The 18,807-nt window shown below is 37.2% G+C and overlaps 2 protein-coding genes across 2 annotated transcripts; both read right to left on the bottom strand.

Moving 5' to 3' along the window:
* Window positions 1-213: 213 nt before the first annotated feature.
* cax1 (cation/H+ exchanger protein 1) lies at window positions 214-9,649 on the bottom strand. The gene is made up of 20 exons (XM_067391022.1): window positions 9,580-9,649; window positions 8,566-8,721; window positions 8,148-8,260; window positions 7,890-7,998; window positions 7,453-7,569; window positions 7,287-7,348; window positions 6,797-6,979; window positions 5,053-5,238; window positions 4,869-4,968; window positions 4,504-4,645; window positions 4,148-4,331; window positions 3,904-4,003; window positions 3,711-3,829; window positions 3,570-3,607; window positions 3,237-3,355; window positions 2,994-3,139; window positions 2,387-2,481; window positions 2,222-2,300; window positions 2,021-2,129; window positions 214-366 (listed from the first exon to the last, which is right to left on the bottom strand). Exons 1-20 carry the CDS (start codon window positions 9,647-9,649, stop codon window positions 293-295), a joined length of 2,301 nt encoding a protein of 766 aa, XP_067247123.1. The 3' UTR covers window positions 214-292.
* A 1,409-nt stretch (window positions 9,650-11,058) lies between these two features.
* smo (smoothened, frizzled class receptor) lies at window positions 11,059-18,442 on the bottom strand. Its single transcript, XM_067391021.1, has 12 exons — window positions 17,793-18,442; window positions 16,941-17,149; window positions 16,655-16,864; window positions 16,357-16,529; window positions 15,926-16,145; window positions 15,718-15,841; window positions 15,519-15,611; window positions 15,165-15,273; window positions 14,824-15,009; window positions 14,565-14,713; window positions 14,276-14,410; window positions 11,059-13,754 (listed from the first exon to the last, which is right to left on the bottom strand). The coding sequence occupies exons 1-12, from the start codon at window positions 18,055-18,057 to the stop codon at window positions 13,159-13,161; spliced, it is 2,469 nt and encodes an 822-aa protein (XP_067247122.1). The 5' UTR covers window positions 18,058-18,442; the 3' UTR covers window positions 11,059-13,158.
* Window positions 18,443-18,807: the final 365 nt, after the last annotated feature.

The following is an 18,807-nucleotide window of genomic DNA, read 5'->3' as shown; positions in this document are numbered from 1 at the left end:
TGTATCTCTTGTGTTTTTAAATGTAATTACACAGACAACTTCAAGAAAAGTTCATGAAAGGATTACAAAATTTTTTTTTTTTTTATTTTGATACATTGCTAGATTAACTTTTTTGTGAACATAAAATATTTTTATACATATTAAGTAAACATTTTAATCAGGCTTAAGAGCTCTCATACTTCACATGCTGGGGGAAAAAAAATCATCTAAATAAAGAACTTTACAGTATATATGACACAAACACTGTACAAACATGTCAACAATAAAAGTTAATAGAGAAAAGTCCTTTTTTTCAACATCCAAGAGGAGCAGGTGCAAAAAAGTACAAAGCCAGGAGAATGAGGTACACGACCACCAGAGCGGTTCCTGTTAAGGAAAAACAAAACAGGCAGGATTTAGTATTCACTTTTTTATAAAACCTGAAATAATATCTTTTCTATGGCTTGGTTTAGTTGTAATGACATAATACTACTAATTAACTGTCTCAAATAAAGCACAACAGAAATGCACAATAAACAAATTGATATACGTTAGTTCATTTATATTATACACTTTGCAATAAGTTCTTATTTGTTAACTAACTAATTATGAGCAATATATTATTAGAGCTTTTATTAACCTTTATTAAAGTCATCTAATAAAAACGCAATTGTTCATCATTTAATATTAACAGATACTTCGGATTTCAAAAATGTATTAGTAAATGTAGAAAATAGCATTAGGAGGAGCTATGTCTCCATCCACCTATTTTTATGTGCATGTTGGGATATCACATAAAAAAAAAAAAATGCTGGATGGAAATGCCAAGATGCGCATACATTCTAAAAATATGCATAAACTTGTGCGCTCAATTGAGGCGGATACATTTTTTCACCCCCTTAAGAAGACATGCGCATAAACTACAATGGAAACACATTTACTGAATAAATCCCTTGATGTGAAGTACAAATAAAACCTCATGTGACTTTACCTCAGCAGTGGATGTGATTAGACAACTGAACTAACCCAGCAGACTAATTTCATCGCACAGAATCTCAAATGTTTCTTTGATCATTCTGAAATGCTTTAGCCAAAGTCTGTCATAAGAATGATTTGGGTTAATTCCCTTCTAGAAGCGCATCACATGATTGCATTCCCAAACACCAGGCATCCGAACGTAAACCAACATTTCATCTGCGCACTCTGAGACGCATTTATGACGCAAGTCATTTATGAAATAGGAAAAAAAGAACCACAGTGGCGACTGCAGCAACTTCCATTATTATTACAGATATTTTGCGCCAATTTCCCAGGAAGTGACCATTTTGTTTTCTTGAACACATGGGATGCTTTTTCACAAATGTTTTATGTTAATCACACAATTTTGTGCATTAAATTTGGATAGAAACATAAATTCTGTAGAAACATTGTTCATTGTTAGTTCATGTTAACTAATGTTAACCAATGAAACCTTATTGTAAAGAGTTACCATTATATTTTTTAATAGTTCACCCAAAACTCAAAAGTTTGGTCAGTGGCCTTTTTCAAACCTGTATGACTTTCTTTCTTCAGTGGAATACAAAGGAGATATTTATAGCTGAATGTCCATGTTGTTCGACTAAGCCTGGTTTCTCCCAAGTTTTTTTTCTCCATTTTAACACCTATTTGCCACTTGTTTGCCACCTGATGGAGTTTAGGTTCCTTGTTGCTGTCGCCTTTGGCTTGCTTAGTTGGGGACACTTGACATTTGATATTCAACAGTATTCTTGACATTTATTCAACAGTGCTTCTGATCTGCCTGCATTGACACTATTCTTTAAGAGCTGCTGTGAAGCCAAAATTTATGTACCAGTTATGACTGTAAAGCTGCTTTGACACAATTTGCTTTGTAAAAAGCGCTATATAAATAAAGGTGACTTGACTGGACTTCTTTTCATACAAAGTAAATGGCAATCATGGCTGTTAAAACAGACTGTTGATGATCTGATTTTCATTTTGGACTATTTTTCCTTTAATCACTAATACTAATAATAACGCTTACCCTGGAAGTAGTCCGACTTTCCATCCATAAATATGTAGTTGACCAGGATAACACTAAAGATGCTCGCCCAGAGGTGTAAATCACTGAAAATGAGAACGAATCCAACATCCTGGAGAGAAACAAACAGAAAGAACTTGTGTCATACTGCAGAACTGGGTATCAGAAACCAACTTAAGTTTATTTTTTTTGAGTGTGACTTACATAAAAAGCATTGAACATGATCAGTAGCGGTATCTGCAGCATGCAGACCTGAACTGCAATACAGCTCCCCACTTCCAGGCTAGATGACAAAAACAACCATATTAGAGGCACATCCAGATCATATATTAAAAACAGTGAAGTACACATTTTTGTAACAGTTGTAACCTGAGACTGATGTTGTTTTGAAGAGCAAACTGGATCCCATTGACTATCTCAGGAAGCTCGGGAACCATGGCCAATACAGTAACTCCAATAAAATACTGCAACAAAATACATTTGTGATATAAATTAATATTTATGCTTGAATACAGAGCAAGAACAAGGCCTACTATTTATGAAAGAGGCCACATTATGCCCTTTTACAAAGTCTTGATTTTGTTTTTGGGGTCTACAAGAATAGGTGCTTGAACGTAAAAAAAACAAACAAACAAACAAACAAAAAAAAACACTTATTTTACACTGTTGCAGCACCTCTCTTCTCAGTCTGTCAGTAACACTTTGTTTAGTTCCGGCCTCTATGAATCCCCTTCTTCGGAAAAGAACAATGTGCTCCGATTGGTCGGCCTGGCCAGTGTGTTGTGATTGTCAACTGCTTTGAGCGTGTTTCGGAAATGTCACGCCCCCCACCATAACCGCAAGTTTCAACTAATAACTACTAACTTTTGTGTATGCCTTTGACAGGAATTATTTAAATGAGGAATATTGTGTTGTACTTTCCCAGAAAAAAAACCCCATTAAAATCAAATAAAGCATTGAATATACATGTTTGTACCTGTGAGACACTGGAATTCGAGATGATCGGTTTGATGTGCTCAGTGCTGAGATCAGCGCAAGCTGCCATCAATATCGTAGCCAAAATGAGCACCACTAGAGCTCTCGTTCTAGACCAGTGAACCACTGCACCATGGTCACTAATAACTAACACACACACACACACACACAGAATGATTAGGATATTAAATAAAAGCATCTCACACACATAGAACTGCATAATTCAATTAAAAAAAATATGCACCATGACAGTGGGCGTCACTGACTTGGATATCATAAATATGCGAATGAGTCTTAAGAGTGAAGATCAGACCAATGAGATACGCAGCAGGTAGCAGGACAGAGACAGTGTACACCAAAGGCCTGAAAGCAAAGATGTAATTTAAACATTTAAAAGTCTTTATGTTGTAATCAAGACTTTTGAGCTGCTTTACAGCAGAATTCAATTCAGTTCACATCACTAAATCATTATTTTCCTTTTTATCACTGCAAAGCTACTTTGTAACAATCTGTACTGTATAATGCGCTATATAAATAAAGGTGATTTGACTGAAAACAAGTGCGATTGGATACTCACTCAATATGACTCAAAAAAAGAGGTCGGTTGTTTTCGCTCTGTAGGAAAATATCATGGTCATTAATTTAACTACTGTGCTTTGCATCATATACATACACAAAATGTCTAAATGGCCTGAATTTTATTAAGTAAACAACATACCAGGTCATAGTGGCAATTGTTACATATGAAGGGCTTTGTGGCGTTACCAGGTGAGTTGTTACAGCCCTCACATATAAAGTTTCCATAAGCTTTTGAAAACAGCGTAGGTGCGAAAACACCTGTGGTCAGAGGTAAAAAGTCAAAAATGGTTCCGTCTACTTAAAAACAGTGATTTTTTTTTTGGTTCTCTCACCTCCTACAGATATGAAGAGCAGGGCTGAGCTGACCCCTGCCGACCTGCTGTTGAACCTCTGCTCTCGGTGCTTACAGCCCCCGATGATCATACAGATCCCCTAAAACACACTCACACAGAATGTAGCCGTGAGGGGAATTTTATAATATACAACATGTATGTGTGGCAGGTATCACAGCAGAAGGGCTAGTGTGAGAAAGCAGCATCACAGAAACACACACATAAAAAGCACACTCGCTCTCACAGGTATGAAGAGGATGCAGCCCAGCAGGGTGCCGGTGAGAGCAGCTTTGACGACCTCTGCATAGCATTTGTTTCCTGCGCGGTGACCCTGCAGCAAAGCTGTGATGTAGAAGGCCATCTCCGTAATCGAGCCGAACGTGGCGTTTACTACCGCTCCCACTGCAAAGTTACTCTGGGCGGAAATACTACAGAGAAAACAATGGTATTCACACAGATTTTACATGAAAAAGAGGTAGAAATATATACTAAAATATATAATAATAAAAATATAAACGAGTATATAAAAAGAGTTACATTTAAAAATAAATTAAAGTCATGAAAAATAAACAAATAAAGATAAATAAATTTCATTGTTACCTTGCTATTCCCATCCCAATGTAGTAAGACAATGGGATAATGGAGCTCACTGCTGTGGCAAACTTTACCTCTGAACTCACAAAATAATTATCTTTGTCCACATAGCCGATCACCAGAGTGATGATAACCAGCGGCAAGAGGTCTGAATATGGGTTTTCAAAGATTCTAACAACTCTATAAATACTGCATATCATAGAGAAATCAACTTTTTTCCTGCAATAAAGCTTGCAAAATCACTGTACTGTTTCAATATTATTTATAATATTTATTGAGTATATATTTATTTATTTATTGAGTGTGTGTATATATATTTATATATATATATATAATATATCTGGTGAGAGAGCCATAGACATGAAGGATACTGACAGCAAACACATTGATCCCATCCACGGTGTATTTGTAATAGTACCAGTTGAATGCACGGTAACAGCAAAGCAGAACTCTGGTCTCACAACCTTGTGGCTAAAGAACAGTAGACACAGCAACCATAAGCAAAAAAAAGTTTGTGAAATGATTTACTAATGTAAACAGCAGAATAGTGCTCACCTTTTTCACAGTCCGAACTTTGACCTCTTCCGGTGGCATGAGCAGGATGATGCTCAAGGTCCTAGCATTCATCTTTGACACAGGGATGGTGAACACCATCATCCAGGACAGGAAGATGGCCAGGGAGTGAACCACAGCCAGCAGGGGGTATCCCAGAACCAGCCAGACATACGTACTCAACCGACACTAGGAAGAAAACACTGAGGTAACCATTAATGAATTCATACTTTTAGTTTTTACTCCTTATGGGCTTCGAACCAACAACTTTACCAACTATGCACTAAACCCCAAGCATGATTTACAGTATAATGATGACCTATCAGCTAGGCCGTTTACACCTGGTGTTAAGATGCATTTTGATCAATCGGAGTAGACGAGGAAGGTTAGCCATGGAGTGTTTGTTTGTTTGTTTATAGTTTAACACCATGCCAGCTACCCTGGCTATATTCATGATGGGGAAAAAAAACATGATTAAAATGGGTTTTTAAATGTTATCTTAGATAATAAAAAAAAAGAAAAAAAAAGAGATGTGGTCTTACTTCATTAAAGGTGCCCTAGAATTAAACATTGAATTTATCTTGGCATAGTTGAATAACAAGAGTTCAGTACATGGAAATGATATACAGTGAGTCTCAAACACAGTTGTTTCCTCCTCCTTATATAAATCTCATTTGTTTAAAAGACCTCCGAAGAACAGGCGAATCTCAACATAACACCAACTGTTACATAACAGTCAGGATCATTAATATGTACGACCCAATATTTGCATATGCCAGCTCATGTTCAAGGCAATAGACAAGGGCAGCCGGTATTAAGGTCTGGATGTGCACAGCTGAATCAACAGACTAGGTAAGCAAGTAAGGACAACAGCGAAAAATGGCAGATGGAGCAATAATAACTGACATGATCCATGATAACATGATATTTGTAAATTGTCTTTCTAAATGTTTTGTTAGCATGTTGCCAATGTACTGTTAAATGTGGTTAAAGTTACCATCGTTTATTACTGTATTCACGGAGACAAGAGCCGTCGCTATTTTCATCTTTAAACATTTTTAAAGACTTGCAGTCTGTATAATTCATAAACACAACTTCATTCTTTATAAATCTCTCCAACAGTGTGTAATGTTAGCTTTAGCCACGGAGCACTATCAAACTCATTCAGAATCAAATGTAAACATCCAAATAAATATCATACTTACGCAATTAGGCATGCTGCATGACGAACACTTTGTAAAGAACAATTTTGAGTGTTATATTAGCTGTGTGAACTTTGTTTATGCTGTTTAAGGCAAGCGCGAGCTCCGTGGGCGGAGAGCACGAGAATTTAAAGGGGCCGCAGGATGAATCGGCGCATATTTTATGATGCCCCAAAATAGGCAGTTAAAAAAATTAATTTAAAAAAAATCTATGCGGTATTTTGAGCTGAAACTTCACAGACACATTCAGGGGACACCTTAGACTTATATTACATCTTGTAAAAAAACATTCTACGGCACCTTTAAAAATATTTTCATAAGAGTCAACTGAAAAATAAAGAATTCTAAAAGAGTTAGGGTTAGGGTTAAGGATTTTATGGCGATGAACACTACTAAAGGTCAAGCCACTTTCATGGTACCTAAAACTCAGGGTTAGCACAAACTAAACTGAAACATACCTAGCTATCCATCTAAACCTGCTTCATGGCATGAACCCCTGGTGTAAACAGGGCCCTAGAAAAATTGTTCAAAACTGACAGTCTCACCCAATAACGCGTCTGCTTGGGGGGCGGCATAGTCACAGGGATTTCTGTGTTAACAGCAGGAGTGGAGTGCAACAGGGGTGTAGATTCTTTCACCTCCAAAGACTCCTTTACTTCATCCACCTCTTCTGGAATGGCCTCACAGTGTGGGAATTTCATACAACATTTTCTAACCAGGCTGCTGCTCTGAAAGAAGAATTTAAAAACATGCAGTCAGATGAGAGAATTCACATTCGGATGTGAAATCAGTTGAATTTCACAAAAATATCAGTGAAAGTGGATTCTTGAAATTCTAAATCAATTATAACACAGAAAATGTGAAGACCGCAGAGTTTGAAATGAATGTCATGTGCCATGCTACAGGCATAAGAGGCTTTGCAAAACGATTAAACAGTGTGACAGAATAAAAAAAAAAAATAAATAAAAAAAAAAAACTTGAACAGGCGACATATATACTTTTAAGGAACTTTCCGCAGATACATTTTGCACTTACTTTCTGCAATGCCTTCCCAAATGGCCATAAAAAATAACCTGACAGCTCCAAACAGAGTTTTCCTATCAACAAATATGAGAGAACAGATTCAAGTGAGAATAAAGTGTCACAATGCAAATGAAATGGATTATTAACTAAAATAAATGACAAATGAACCCTGACATACCATATGGGATCCCAGCAATGGTACAAAACATCAGCAGACTAACCAAGAAGTAAAATAAAGAGATCCACCAACCAAAGAGCAATACATATACTATATTTCCAACAGTGACCAGTGATCCTAGAAGCAAAAGAGATCAAAAACATTACAGTTAACAAACACTACAGTATTTTATACAATCAAACCACACTTAAAATGAATGCGACGCCATTGCACAGATAACAAAACATTAAACCATGTGGCATCTGTAAAAAAAAAAAATGTCTTTTTTTTTTTAAAATTACAATTAACAAAAAATGTCTTTGAGGATTTTTTTTTTCTTGAAAGGTGTGCTTGTGCTTTTATAGTTTAATATCTTTTGCAATGACATAAATCTTCAAGGGTGGCTTGCATGCCCAATAATTTTAGGGTTATCTATTTATCCATTTTTTTTTTCTAACCTGAATGATGTTTGATATAGTTGAGCTCAGAATAAAGCTCCTTAACTACATCAGATCTGTCCTCAATGGGCCGCTCAGTTACATGACTCTTCCATTTCCTGAAACCAAACTGGCACACAAGCATAAACAAATCATTTGAAACATTTCCTCCAGTTATTCCATGGATTTGTGCCCTTATTCTATATATATTTTTTCCACTCTGGAAACATCCCTGGCAATTAAAACAAGAATATTTCATGAGAGCTCATATTTACACACCCTGTAGTTGTTGGCAAGTTTATGTGCCTCCACCTCGTTTTCTGCTCGGATGGTGGTTCTGATGCTCGCTTCCTGCCAAACGTCATCCGTGCATCGTGAATGCAGTGAATGCCCTGAAAAGAGATCATGTTTTTGGAGAAAGATCTGCAACTATCATTTGCAATAAAATTGCTTTTTCTTTTCATAGCTCGTATTTTATGCATACTAAAAACACAAATAATATTTTCACGCATTTTGCATAATCTTATAACAATTTGGGGGACATAATTTATAATATTAATAATATAAATCATTTCGATCCAATAAATATTGAAATTCTTCTAAGCTTATTTCACTCTCTATATATATGATCAGTTTTAAAACTGTTTAATAACACTTTCATATAACAAAGAGCAAAAAAGTGATAAAATACACTCACTGTGAGTAGAGAGGCATTTCGGGGTGTAGTGTCCGAAATACTGGGAGGTGCAGGGGGAAGGAGTATCTGGGATCTCAAGATATGCTCCAGCTACACACAGTCTGTCACACTGGGAGTTACAGCGGCGACCTTTAAGGTCATGGTCCCAGAGGGGCTCTAAAAGTCATAGAGAGAAAGAAATCAATGTCTCAGTGGATTTAGAAGTTTCTCGTGGTCATCTGATGACTTAGTCGAGTCCCCAACAAGTCAGTGTGGAACTAACAAAAGACTCCTGATGGTCACATGAACATGAATTTTCCATAAAACATTAGTAAAGCAACTGTGTCTGATGGCATTGCAAATTGATATCATGGCATAAGTTAAAAAAAAAAAAAGCAAGCAAAAAAAGTTCTACATTTTCTACCATATTTCAACACAAGAAGCCAAATATTATTTGAGCCTACTAGACTTAATTGATTTCATATTAAAAACTTAAATGTTTAGAAGTTCCAAGGTCACAATACTAAGCATTAACGAATTAACCAAACATCACATTCTCAAAAAACAAACCTGCTTACAATCTTTATTGTCAGATGTGAGTATTGCATGATATAATTATGGAAATTGACTTTAAAATTTGTGACAGATTAAAAACAAACATTTAATTACATTTTTAAGAAGCCATTTGCACATAACTGATATTTTACGGGCAGTTTTAACTTTGTATTTACAGTCAACGACGTAAGTAGAACAGGTGAAATTAGTCTCTCCTTACAGGTGTGACACATTCCCAAATTATTATTTATGTTTTATTTGACAAAAATATCTACAATTATTAACTGATATTGCCTAAAATCTCCAAAAGAAATCGAATTAGTTTGATTAGATTACGACAATCACTTTTTCCCAAACAAACAAACAAATCAGACAAACAGAGAAAACTTGTTTAAAACGGTTCTAATGAATTCATAATGAGAGAAAACATATCTAAGCTTCTTAGTAATCATAAGATGACTATTGACTAAGAATACTCGCCTGAACTCTCAGTAGACCGTCGCCTCCGACTCTCCACATCAGTGGACATCGTGTGTTTGGTGTGAGCCATCCTGGAACAGTCTCGCGCGTCCACCATCAGTTCATCTAACCACTGCCTGTGTGCGCGCCACTGACGCCTGCTGGGAGCGCGCTTCTCAGCACTGCCTTTCTTTCCCTGTTGTAACATTTGGAATTAATTGTGTGATGCCAAATAAACTACAGTGTACTACTACTAATAATAATATTAACTTTTATTTTGAACAAAGGACGGAGTTTCAGTGCCACAAAAATAAATGTCGAAAATGTCGTTAATAATTATAATAATAATAAATAATAATAATTATTCGGTTATAGCATTAGTATATAGGTTTTTAATTTTATATTATACAGTTTGGGATTTTCAGCTCTTTTTTTTTTCTGAAAGTTACGTCATCACTCCAGAAGGTGGGCGGCATAATACTGTTCTTACGAGTCATTGAATCATTTACTTGATTCAATGTTTTGTTCAAAAACACAGATTCATTCTGTAACAAAATGCCAATGGATCCAAAAGGCACTAAAACATATCTGAATAAGTTCATGTGAATACAGTGGTTCAATATTAATATTATAAAGCGACGAGAATATTTTTGGTGCGCCAAAAAAAACAAAATAACGACTTATTTAGTGATGGCCGATTTCAAAACATTCATGAAGCTTCGGATCATTCAGCGTGTCGAATCATGATTCGGATCGCTTGTCAAACCGCCAAACTGCTGAAATCACGTGACTTTGGCGCTCCGAACAGCTGATTCGACACATTGATTCATAACGTTCCGAAGCTTCCTGAAGCAGTGTTTTGAAATCGGCCATCACTAAATAATTCGTTATTTTATTTTTTTGGCGCACCAAAAATATTCTCGTCGCTTTATAATATTAATATTGAACCGCTGTACTCACATGAACTGATTTAAATATGTTTTTAGTACCTTTATGGATCTTGAGAGAGAAATGAATTGCTGGCTATGGAGGCCTCACCGAGCCATCGGATTTCAACTAAAATATCTTAATTTGTGTTCCGAAGATTAACGAAGGTCTTACGCGTGTGGAACGGCATGAGGGTGAGTAATAAATGACAGAATTTTCATTTTTGGGTGAACTAGTTAACCCTTTAAGATGTAGCTTTGTCGGAAACTTCGTTGATGGAGCAAAACAGACGAACTGACTGCCAAAATTGCATCTAAAATTGTAAGTTAGGAACTCAGTATTAGCTTTTTATTAATTGAACTGCGGTATAAGCAAATAGCCTATCACATTCACAAGCGAAACGCTTTTGTTCAATCTACTTTTTGTAGTGAATATAGGCCTATTCTAAATATTAGTTCATATAAGATTTGATTCTGAATTCACTGATTTAAAAATGAATGAACAGTAACACAGACACAGTTAAATATTTTTTGTGTTTATTTATATATAAACTATGTACAAATATGACCACTCTTGCAAAACACTGCCAGCTATCAACTGATTGAAGGTTATTATTATTCAGCTTTATACTCTTCATAAGTATCTGTGAGTACAGGTACAACAATGAGAGAAAGATCTTTCTTTATGTACTACTAAATAGTCTTTTGTATTGTGGAGTAGAGATGCACCATTTATCTGCAAAATAAAAAAATATACTCACAGTGACATGAAATTTATTAAATCATACTAAACACAATTTCATTTTTCAGGTGTATAATGAAAATAACCTTGAAGCATTCAACATTTTATAATCTGAATCCTTTTGTTTTACTCAATTTCAGTATATTTTATTCATTAATGGTGTGTCAATATTAAAATATATACAATAGAATGAAACTCTGGCAGAAAACAGCAAAGATACACACAAAGGCATGAAAATACTGACATAAAAGATTAATGATGAGGACGGACTGGCTCTTCTGAGGGAATAACGGCAACAGTGATGGGGAAAAACATATCGCAGTCACAGAGCACAGGCATCTTCATTAAACACTTTTTCTTAAAATACATTCTTGAAGGACAACTTCAAATTGTCATAAAAATGCTGCACAGCTGCTTTTTTTTGTTAATATTTCCACTGATATTAACAACAATCTAGACAAAAAAGATAAAATATAAAAAGCGCCAATAAGCTTAACATCTCAAACAAAATGCACACAGAGAAACAATTCTGAATGTGTATGAAGCAAAATCACTCCAGTAAACAAAACTGTGATCTAATGTATGTACAGTTTGAAATAATATAAAATAAAACTAGTGGGAAAAAAAAAACAATCGAAAATACAAAAATAGTTTCTGTTTTTGTAAAAGCACTGTACAGAAATAATTGTCAATGGAAACAGAATCTTACATAACCATTGGCATTTTGAGCTACAATTTTAAAAACACTTTTAAACGAACAAAAACAATGCCCTTTATTTTCTCTTACTCTTTGAGTGAGAGAGGTGGACTTGTTTGTAATTGCACCAGGCAATTTTTCCAAAACAAAAAGTAACAATAATAGCTATGAATAAATTCTCTTTTTCTGAAGAATTAGCCCTTTTGTCAGTTCCTTTTCTTCGAGCTGTAAGGTTTTCAATAGATACAATACTGTTTTTTTATTTTTTTTCCCAGACCAATGTGTTGCTTGGTGTTAAAAATACTTGCAATTCCAATCTCAGTGTAATATGTGGGGGAAACTTTAAATAAGCCATTTGTACACTGCTTCCCCAAAAATTGTGTAAACACTGTATATCTGTTTGAACATGCTGACATAGCAACATTGGCTCAACCAATGGAGTAGACGGGGAAACCGGTTTGGTTCTTTTTACCAAAATCGGATCAGATGATCGCTGGACTGAGTCACACAGCAATGACTGAACGGAATTTTTATTTTTGCCTCCACTCAAATGTTACGCTAAAGCAAAGTCAGCAGTGTCGAGCCATCATTATATGTGAGGCCGTATCTTCGGCAATACTTTTTATCTATCGATACAAAACTTGGTATGCTTTATCGGCAAAATGATCCAAGAGCAAATGCCAAATTTAGTTACATTGTCAGAAGATCTGAAAATTGTCCTTTTTTGAACACGAGCAACAATGAGCAATGGCGTGTGTTCTGAGTGGGGCTATCTGTTTAAGTAACCACTGACAGATTCACCTGTTTGCAAAGAGTCATTATTTCTGTGATTCCGTTTGGTGACGCCAGTGCTGCAGGAATTACACACTTCCCCTTGAAGCCAAGATCTGAATTATGCAGCATTCTTGAATGAAGCCCCAACCTGTTTCCAAACATATTAGCCCACTTGGCAAACTGAACAATATGAATTGCCACCAGAAACAGTGCAGAATCACAAGCGGGATGTTACAAAATCCATGCTGAAGGCACAAATGTCTTTATGACTTTTTAATAATGTTTCATAAATCCAGTTCAAATTCATAATATCATGAGGTTTGCATAAAAAAAAGCATCTTTTAGAAAAACGGAGCCGACTCAGCAATTCAAACCCACTCCTGCTCCAGGTTCATTGTTTGGCATGAGTATCCAGCACCTTTCGCTTTTATCCACAAAATGAGCACCAACAACCCCAAGACTTAAAAATCTGAGTCAGCATCTAACAGCTCAGCCTCCATTAAATTGGTTCTGGAGTGTATTGGTACACCCCTCCTACCATCTGCCCGTGGAACAACGGCAGTCCTGCCAGCATCCATCACAGAAGCCTCCTGTCCATATTGCCGGAAAACTCCATTAGTTTGCCATGATGATTGCTGGAAGCGACCCGAGTCATCTTGCACACTATCTCTTAGCGTCAGGGGATTGGCAAGGGGGAGGCCGGAGGGTTTATTGCGCAAGTATCCCAACCCACCGTACCTCTCCTGATAAGGAATTGGACACGAAGGCCTGAATTCTGGGAAGGCTCCAGGTAGCATATCCTGTTCCTCCTGCTGCTGTCGCTGTTGCTCCCACAGGTTTGCCACCAGACTCCGATGACCGGGAAGTTTTGGGAGGCGCGGCACTGCACTGGAGCCAAACTCCCTCCGGTGGAAGGCAGGATTCCCTTCATCCGCTGCAGGACCCATTGGCCGTATTTCCTTTCTTCTTTTTTTCTTCTTCTTCTTTCTTTTCATCATTTCAGGAGAAATTTCTGCTTCAACCATCCAAAGTTTGTTCCTTTCCTCTGGAGGGGGAACTGCAGGGAAAAATGTAATTAATTATTGTAGTAAATATAATACATATTACACAGTAAATGTTAGTGTAAAATGATTTATTACTGCTGTTGTTTTTGTTAAATTACACAAAAATTCTGCTTTTTGCCACCATTTACAGTTAAATGGATAGTTTACCCAAAAATGAAAATTACGTCATCATTTACTCACCCTCATGTTGTTCCAAACCTGTATGAATTTCTTTCTTCTGTTGATCACAGAGGAAAATATTTTGAAGGATGTGGGTAACCAAAATGTTCATGGTAGCCATTGACTTCTAAAGTATTTTTCTGTCGTACTATGAAAGTAAATGGCTACCATCAACTATTTGGTTACCCACATTCTTCAAAATATCTTCTGTGTTCAGCAGAAGAAAGAAATTCATACAGGTTTGGAGCAACTTGAGGGTGAGAAAATGATCACAGAATCTTCATTTTTGGGTGAACTATCCCTTAAACTATTAATTATATATTAATCAATTATCATTTTAAACTAGAGCACTAACCAGGCGTTCCGGTGGGTGTCACTGAGATATCCTGCGGTAAAATTGCCCCTCTTCTAGCCACCATCTTGGTCACATGTTGGGCCCATGCAGAAGACATTTCCATTGATGGTTCATTCAGGTCAAAGTTGATACCCGCTATAAGGGTTTAAAATAAAAATCTAATGTTATTTGTGTCTAATATAGGAAACTGGTTGATAGTTTGTGGAGCGTTTTTTAGCTTTCATCAATATTCGAGCATTCTCCTAAAAGTTGACAAAAAGATCTTTAGCATGTAGGAGGAGGTGCTTACCCACTGGACCCTCATGAGAAACGGTGTGCATGCTGAAGGACAGCTCTTTCTCCGGATCCTTCTGCAGTTCTTTTCGCTTTGAGAATGCCTTGGCAATCATTTTACTCTTCTTAATGCGTTTCGGCTCATCATCGCTTCGTCCAATGATTCTTGGAATTGAGAGAAAATAGTAAATATTAAGACTTTTTTTACTTATTATAACTTACAAAATATTACATATTACAAATATATATATATTTGTATGTTTTTGGTTATATACCTGAACCAGGTCCGTTTCCAGATAAGGATTGTGGCCTTCGTCCAAACCCACGTGCTCATTGCAATGCCTGTGCCGAACATTGAGAAAAGGTTGATCTTCTCAACCAGAAGACTTGGCCTGTTCTTGATGGCACACTCTGGGATTGGCTTGTTGGTCTGGTGAGCTATGGTGACATTAGCCTCACATCTGTATTAAAAACCACATTTGTTACATGACAGCACTAGTAGCTCTCTACAGCACACAACCCCAAAACACTGTATGGTACATAAGGTAACACATGGATTGTTCCTGTCTCTAAAATGCTACTTTGTCTAGAAATATTATAGAAAAAGAGGACTCACAGTACATATTCCCTGAAGCTTTTTTCCCACTCAGCTTGGTTGAAAAAGTCGTAGAAATGACAGCCGAAAGTGATGAAGACAAAACCAAAGGCTAAGAATCCAAATATACCTGAGAAATGAAAAAAATTGCAGATAGATAGATAGATAGATAGATAGATAAATAGATAGATAGATAGATAGATAGATAGATAGATAGATAGATAGATAGATAGATAGATAGATAGATAGATAGATAGATAGATATGGTCATAATTAAAACACATGAATGATTGGTGTGCTTTTCATTTTGTTTTTGATGAAAGCATTTCATGCTGTGTAATGTGCAAAGAATTTCAAGAGGAAACCCAAACTTACCAAGCCTCAGCATGGTTTCATTGATTTTACTAGCAGCTTTTTCACTGAGTAGCCCCGGGTGGTTACTCTTAATGGAAAACAATGTCATAACCCCTGGAAAATGAGAGTCTTGTATCAATCTACATACATGAATACATCTAAGTAAATCACTTTATGGCATGTCCAAATGTCAAATAGAGTGTAAATATTTTTCTCACACCTCGTATCAGGAAATAGCCGCCAACGACAAGGACCACCCCGATAGGAGCCAGAACAAACCCTGCACGGTATCTATAGTTCTTATAGCCGACGAAGCAAATGCCGCTAACTGAATCTCCATCCACCTGTGGGTTATTTCATATGTTCAGAATAATCGCTGTGAAAACGCTAATATTAACCATGCAAAAAAATGACAAGAGTAGCCTCACCTCTGCAATGGCCAGAATAGCAACTGTCAATATGAAAGGAATAGACCATGTGACCAGATGGAAATAGGACGTTTTTCCAGACAGAGGCTGATGGGTGGTGCCCAGGGCTTTGAATGATGTGTGCCAGGCATAAGTCAGCATAACGAACCAAATGACCCCAGACATAAGAGAGTAATACACAATGACAAAGATAATCACACATGACAGCGTCTCGGTGGACCTAGAGAAAAATAAGCCATGGAAAATGGGCATTATTCATACTGAAATATTTGGTAAGTTATAATATTATTATTATTATTATTGCTCTGCACAATTACTTTTCTTGGCTATCAAATGTTCCTGACTGTCAATATTTGTAATATATAGTGAAACTCATATTTACTGTAATCCAATCTTTTGGAAGGTTGATTTTCCGCTGATTTCATACTTACGATGGCTCTCCAAGCCGCATAGTGTCGTCGCTTTTGCACACAATCTCCTTGCGGGCTCCATCCATGAACTGAGCGAGCCATCCAATACTTCCGATAAAGAAACACGCGTTGACGTAAAAGAGAATCACAGCGGGGTAGCGGTTGGAATTCTTCCAGTCGGCGAGAAATGTGGCCTGTGGGAAATTGTAAGCAGGAATAACATCCAAAATTAAAGACTGCAGCCAAAACGTGAGCTAGGTTCTGTCAAAAATACTGCACACCAGGAAGTAAGCCAGCCTGAGATTATGGATTCACCTACCAGTGTGAAGAAGGTACACAGGAGAGTGATGGAGCCGAAGATGGCGATGTAGCTATGCATGTCCGAGTGCTCGTCTTCCGTGAACAGGGGATTGTTGCACTGGATCCCACAGCCTTCCACATCCTTGTACCAACTTGCCTGGATGTCAGTTTTGACAAGTGGAGCCTCACACTGTCCTGATGTGTTGAATTTGATCTTCTGGACTTCATTCTGAAAGTCAAAAGTCCATTTAGTCACATAATAGGCAATCCAGACCATTTTGGGCGTATGCAAATGGATGACTTACCTGGCAACCCTTAGGGAACTGCTCCTTGTTTTCACACTTGAGAAAGTTGGGCCAGCCCCGCTCCCGCTCCACAATACTGCAAGGTTTGCGTGTAGCTTGGCACAGGTGTTGGCTGGGCAGTTCGACCTTTCCATTCTCACACTTTGGCATGTAAACGGCACACAGCAATGGCTGAATGACGGCCCAACAGCGAGGAGCATTTCTCAACCCTGGGCACAAGAGATTGAGAGATTAGACGTTAATTGTCTGAGAAAATAGTGACTAATTCTCAATGGCTGTCTGGTTAAGATCCTGAGAGTTTGTCAAAATAATATTTATGGAAATAAATCAGGATATTTAGTTAAGTTCAATAGAATCAAGTGGATATTTAAAGATTTGGTAGTTTTCTTTTTCATATGTATAGGAAATGGCCCATGGGCAATGGACTTTCAGGAACAATACAGAGAACTTTGGGATTAAGGTGTGAATGTGTCAGGAAAGGGGTGGATTGCTCATTATGGGGTGCTTGAGAAAATTAAGAACAAGATGGCATTAATAACTGATGCAAAAGAATGTATTTTATCATTCAATAACTTACAATAATTAATTTTGTTTAATATGTGCGCCAAAATCTTTAAGGCAAAGGGTTAATATTATGTTCTGCAACCAATTTCCATAGGAGAAGCATTGTGTTCAGCAATATTTGGCTTTCTTATTCAATAAGCTGCAAAACTGACATACAATGGAAAACCTTTTCAATTTTATTCAAGTGTACAATTACTAAAATAACTTAATTTGCTTCAGAGGGAAACATGTGAATGAATATATTATTTCACTGTATTTATGTATTATATAATAAAAATAGTAACTTACCAGACCACATGGCCAGTTTCTCCAAGGCTTCCTCCTGAGTTTCTGAGTCTTCAGCCAGAATCAGAGAAGTGTGTGTGTACGGCAAAGGGGAACCTAGGCACGTATTGTATTTTAGCACTTCGCAAGTTGTCGATTTCTTACAAAAGTCGTTGAATATCGTTTCATTTGGGTGCAAGATGACCGCCCGAGCGACCATAGAGGTGGCTGCCCATATCCAAAGCATCCAAAAGCCTCCAACAATGGAGCAGAGGCGCTTGGAGGACATCTTGGAGGCGCAACAATGTAGCGATGTTTCATCAAATGTTTCCAAATAAACTCTCGTTCTCCACTCGTGCGCGACGCGCTTAAAGGTTTCAAACAAAGCCAAAGTGTGGATATTTGCTATATTCCTGATTCGACATTTCCCCCATTAAAATAAATGTCTTTTCGTCCGATTCCAAAGTTTTTTATGCCTCTTTTCTCGCTCACATACTACTGAAAATCTCGTCATCATACAAATGCGGTGAGTAAAAACAGTAAACAAATGTTTCTTTTTAAGCTCCTGCTCAAAGTTTTGCTCAGCTCCGTTTTTCCCTACTCTAAAAATTTGAAGAAACCAAATAGCGTTCACCATCCCCCACTTTTGTGATGGAGGAAAAAAATGTTGCCTTGAAAAGTCTGGGACTGGGACTGTAACTTGATCCCAGGGCTGCGCGCTCCGTCCCCCTTGAGCGCGTACCCGCGCCCCCCAGTTTACAGCAAAATCAGAGTGCGAGAAATGTTGTCAAAACTCATCTGCTCATCGGATGGAGACCTGAAATCAAGTGATCCCAAAATGTCTTTCACTTTCACAAGAATCTGTTGTTTTTTTCTTGTCTCTGGTATGCACATGGAGAGGGTGCACACACACATACACACACAAATAACAAAAACTTCTGCTCTCCTCCCATCCCCCTCATGCTGGGGAAAAGCAATGCATGCCAGCCTACAGAATATTTACATGCTTCACTCATATCTTCCCTCATGTCTGATATGA

This window comes from Chanodichthys erythropterus, chromosome 8 (genome assembly GCF_024489055.1).
Source record: "Chanodichthys erythropterus isolate Z2021 chromosome 8, ASM2448905v1, whole genome shotgun sequence".
Taxonomy (NCBI): domain Eukaryota; kingdom Metazoa; phylum Chordata; class Actinopteri; order Cypriniformes; family Xenocyprididae; genus Chanodichthys; species Chanodichthys erythropterus.
The sequence above is the reverse complement of the archived record's forward strand: the minus strand, read 5'-3'. Positions and strand labels throughout refer to the sequence as shown.

Excerpts from the sequence above, each read along its gene's own strand:
- cax1 (XM_067391022.1), bottom strand. The coding sequence starts at position 9,649 with ATGGCTCACACCAAACACACGATGTCCACTGATGTGGAGAGTCGGAGG. Across the intron at positions 3,830-3,903 it reads GCTCTTCATATCTGTAGGAG|GTGTTTTCGCACCTACGCTG; the intron begins GTGAGAGAACCA and ends CTCTGACCACAG. Across the intron at positions 3,356-3,569 it reads CTTTTTTTGAGTCATATTGA|GCCTTTGGTGTACACTGTCT; the intron begins GTGAGTATCCAA and ends CTTTGCTTTCAG.
- smo (XM_067391021.1), bottom strand. The coding sequence starts at position 18,057 with ATGTCCTCCAAGCGCCTCTGCTCCATTGTTGGAGGCTTTTGGATGCTT. Across the intron at positions 15,010-15,164 it reads AGCTTCAGGGAATATGTACT|ATGTGAGGCTAATGTCACCA; the intron begins GTGAGTCCTCTT and ends TTTTTAATACAG. Across the intron at positions 13,755-14,275 it reads GACACCCACCGGAACGCCTG|TTCCCCCTCCAGAGGAAAGG; the intron begins GTTAGTGCTCTA and ends TTTTCCCTGCAG.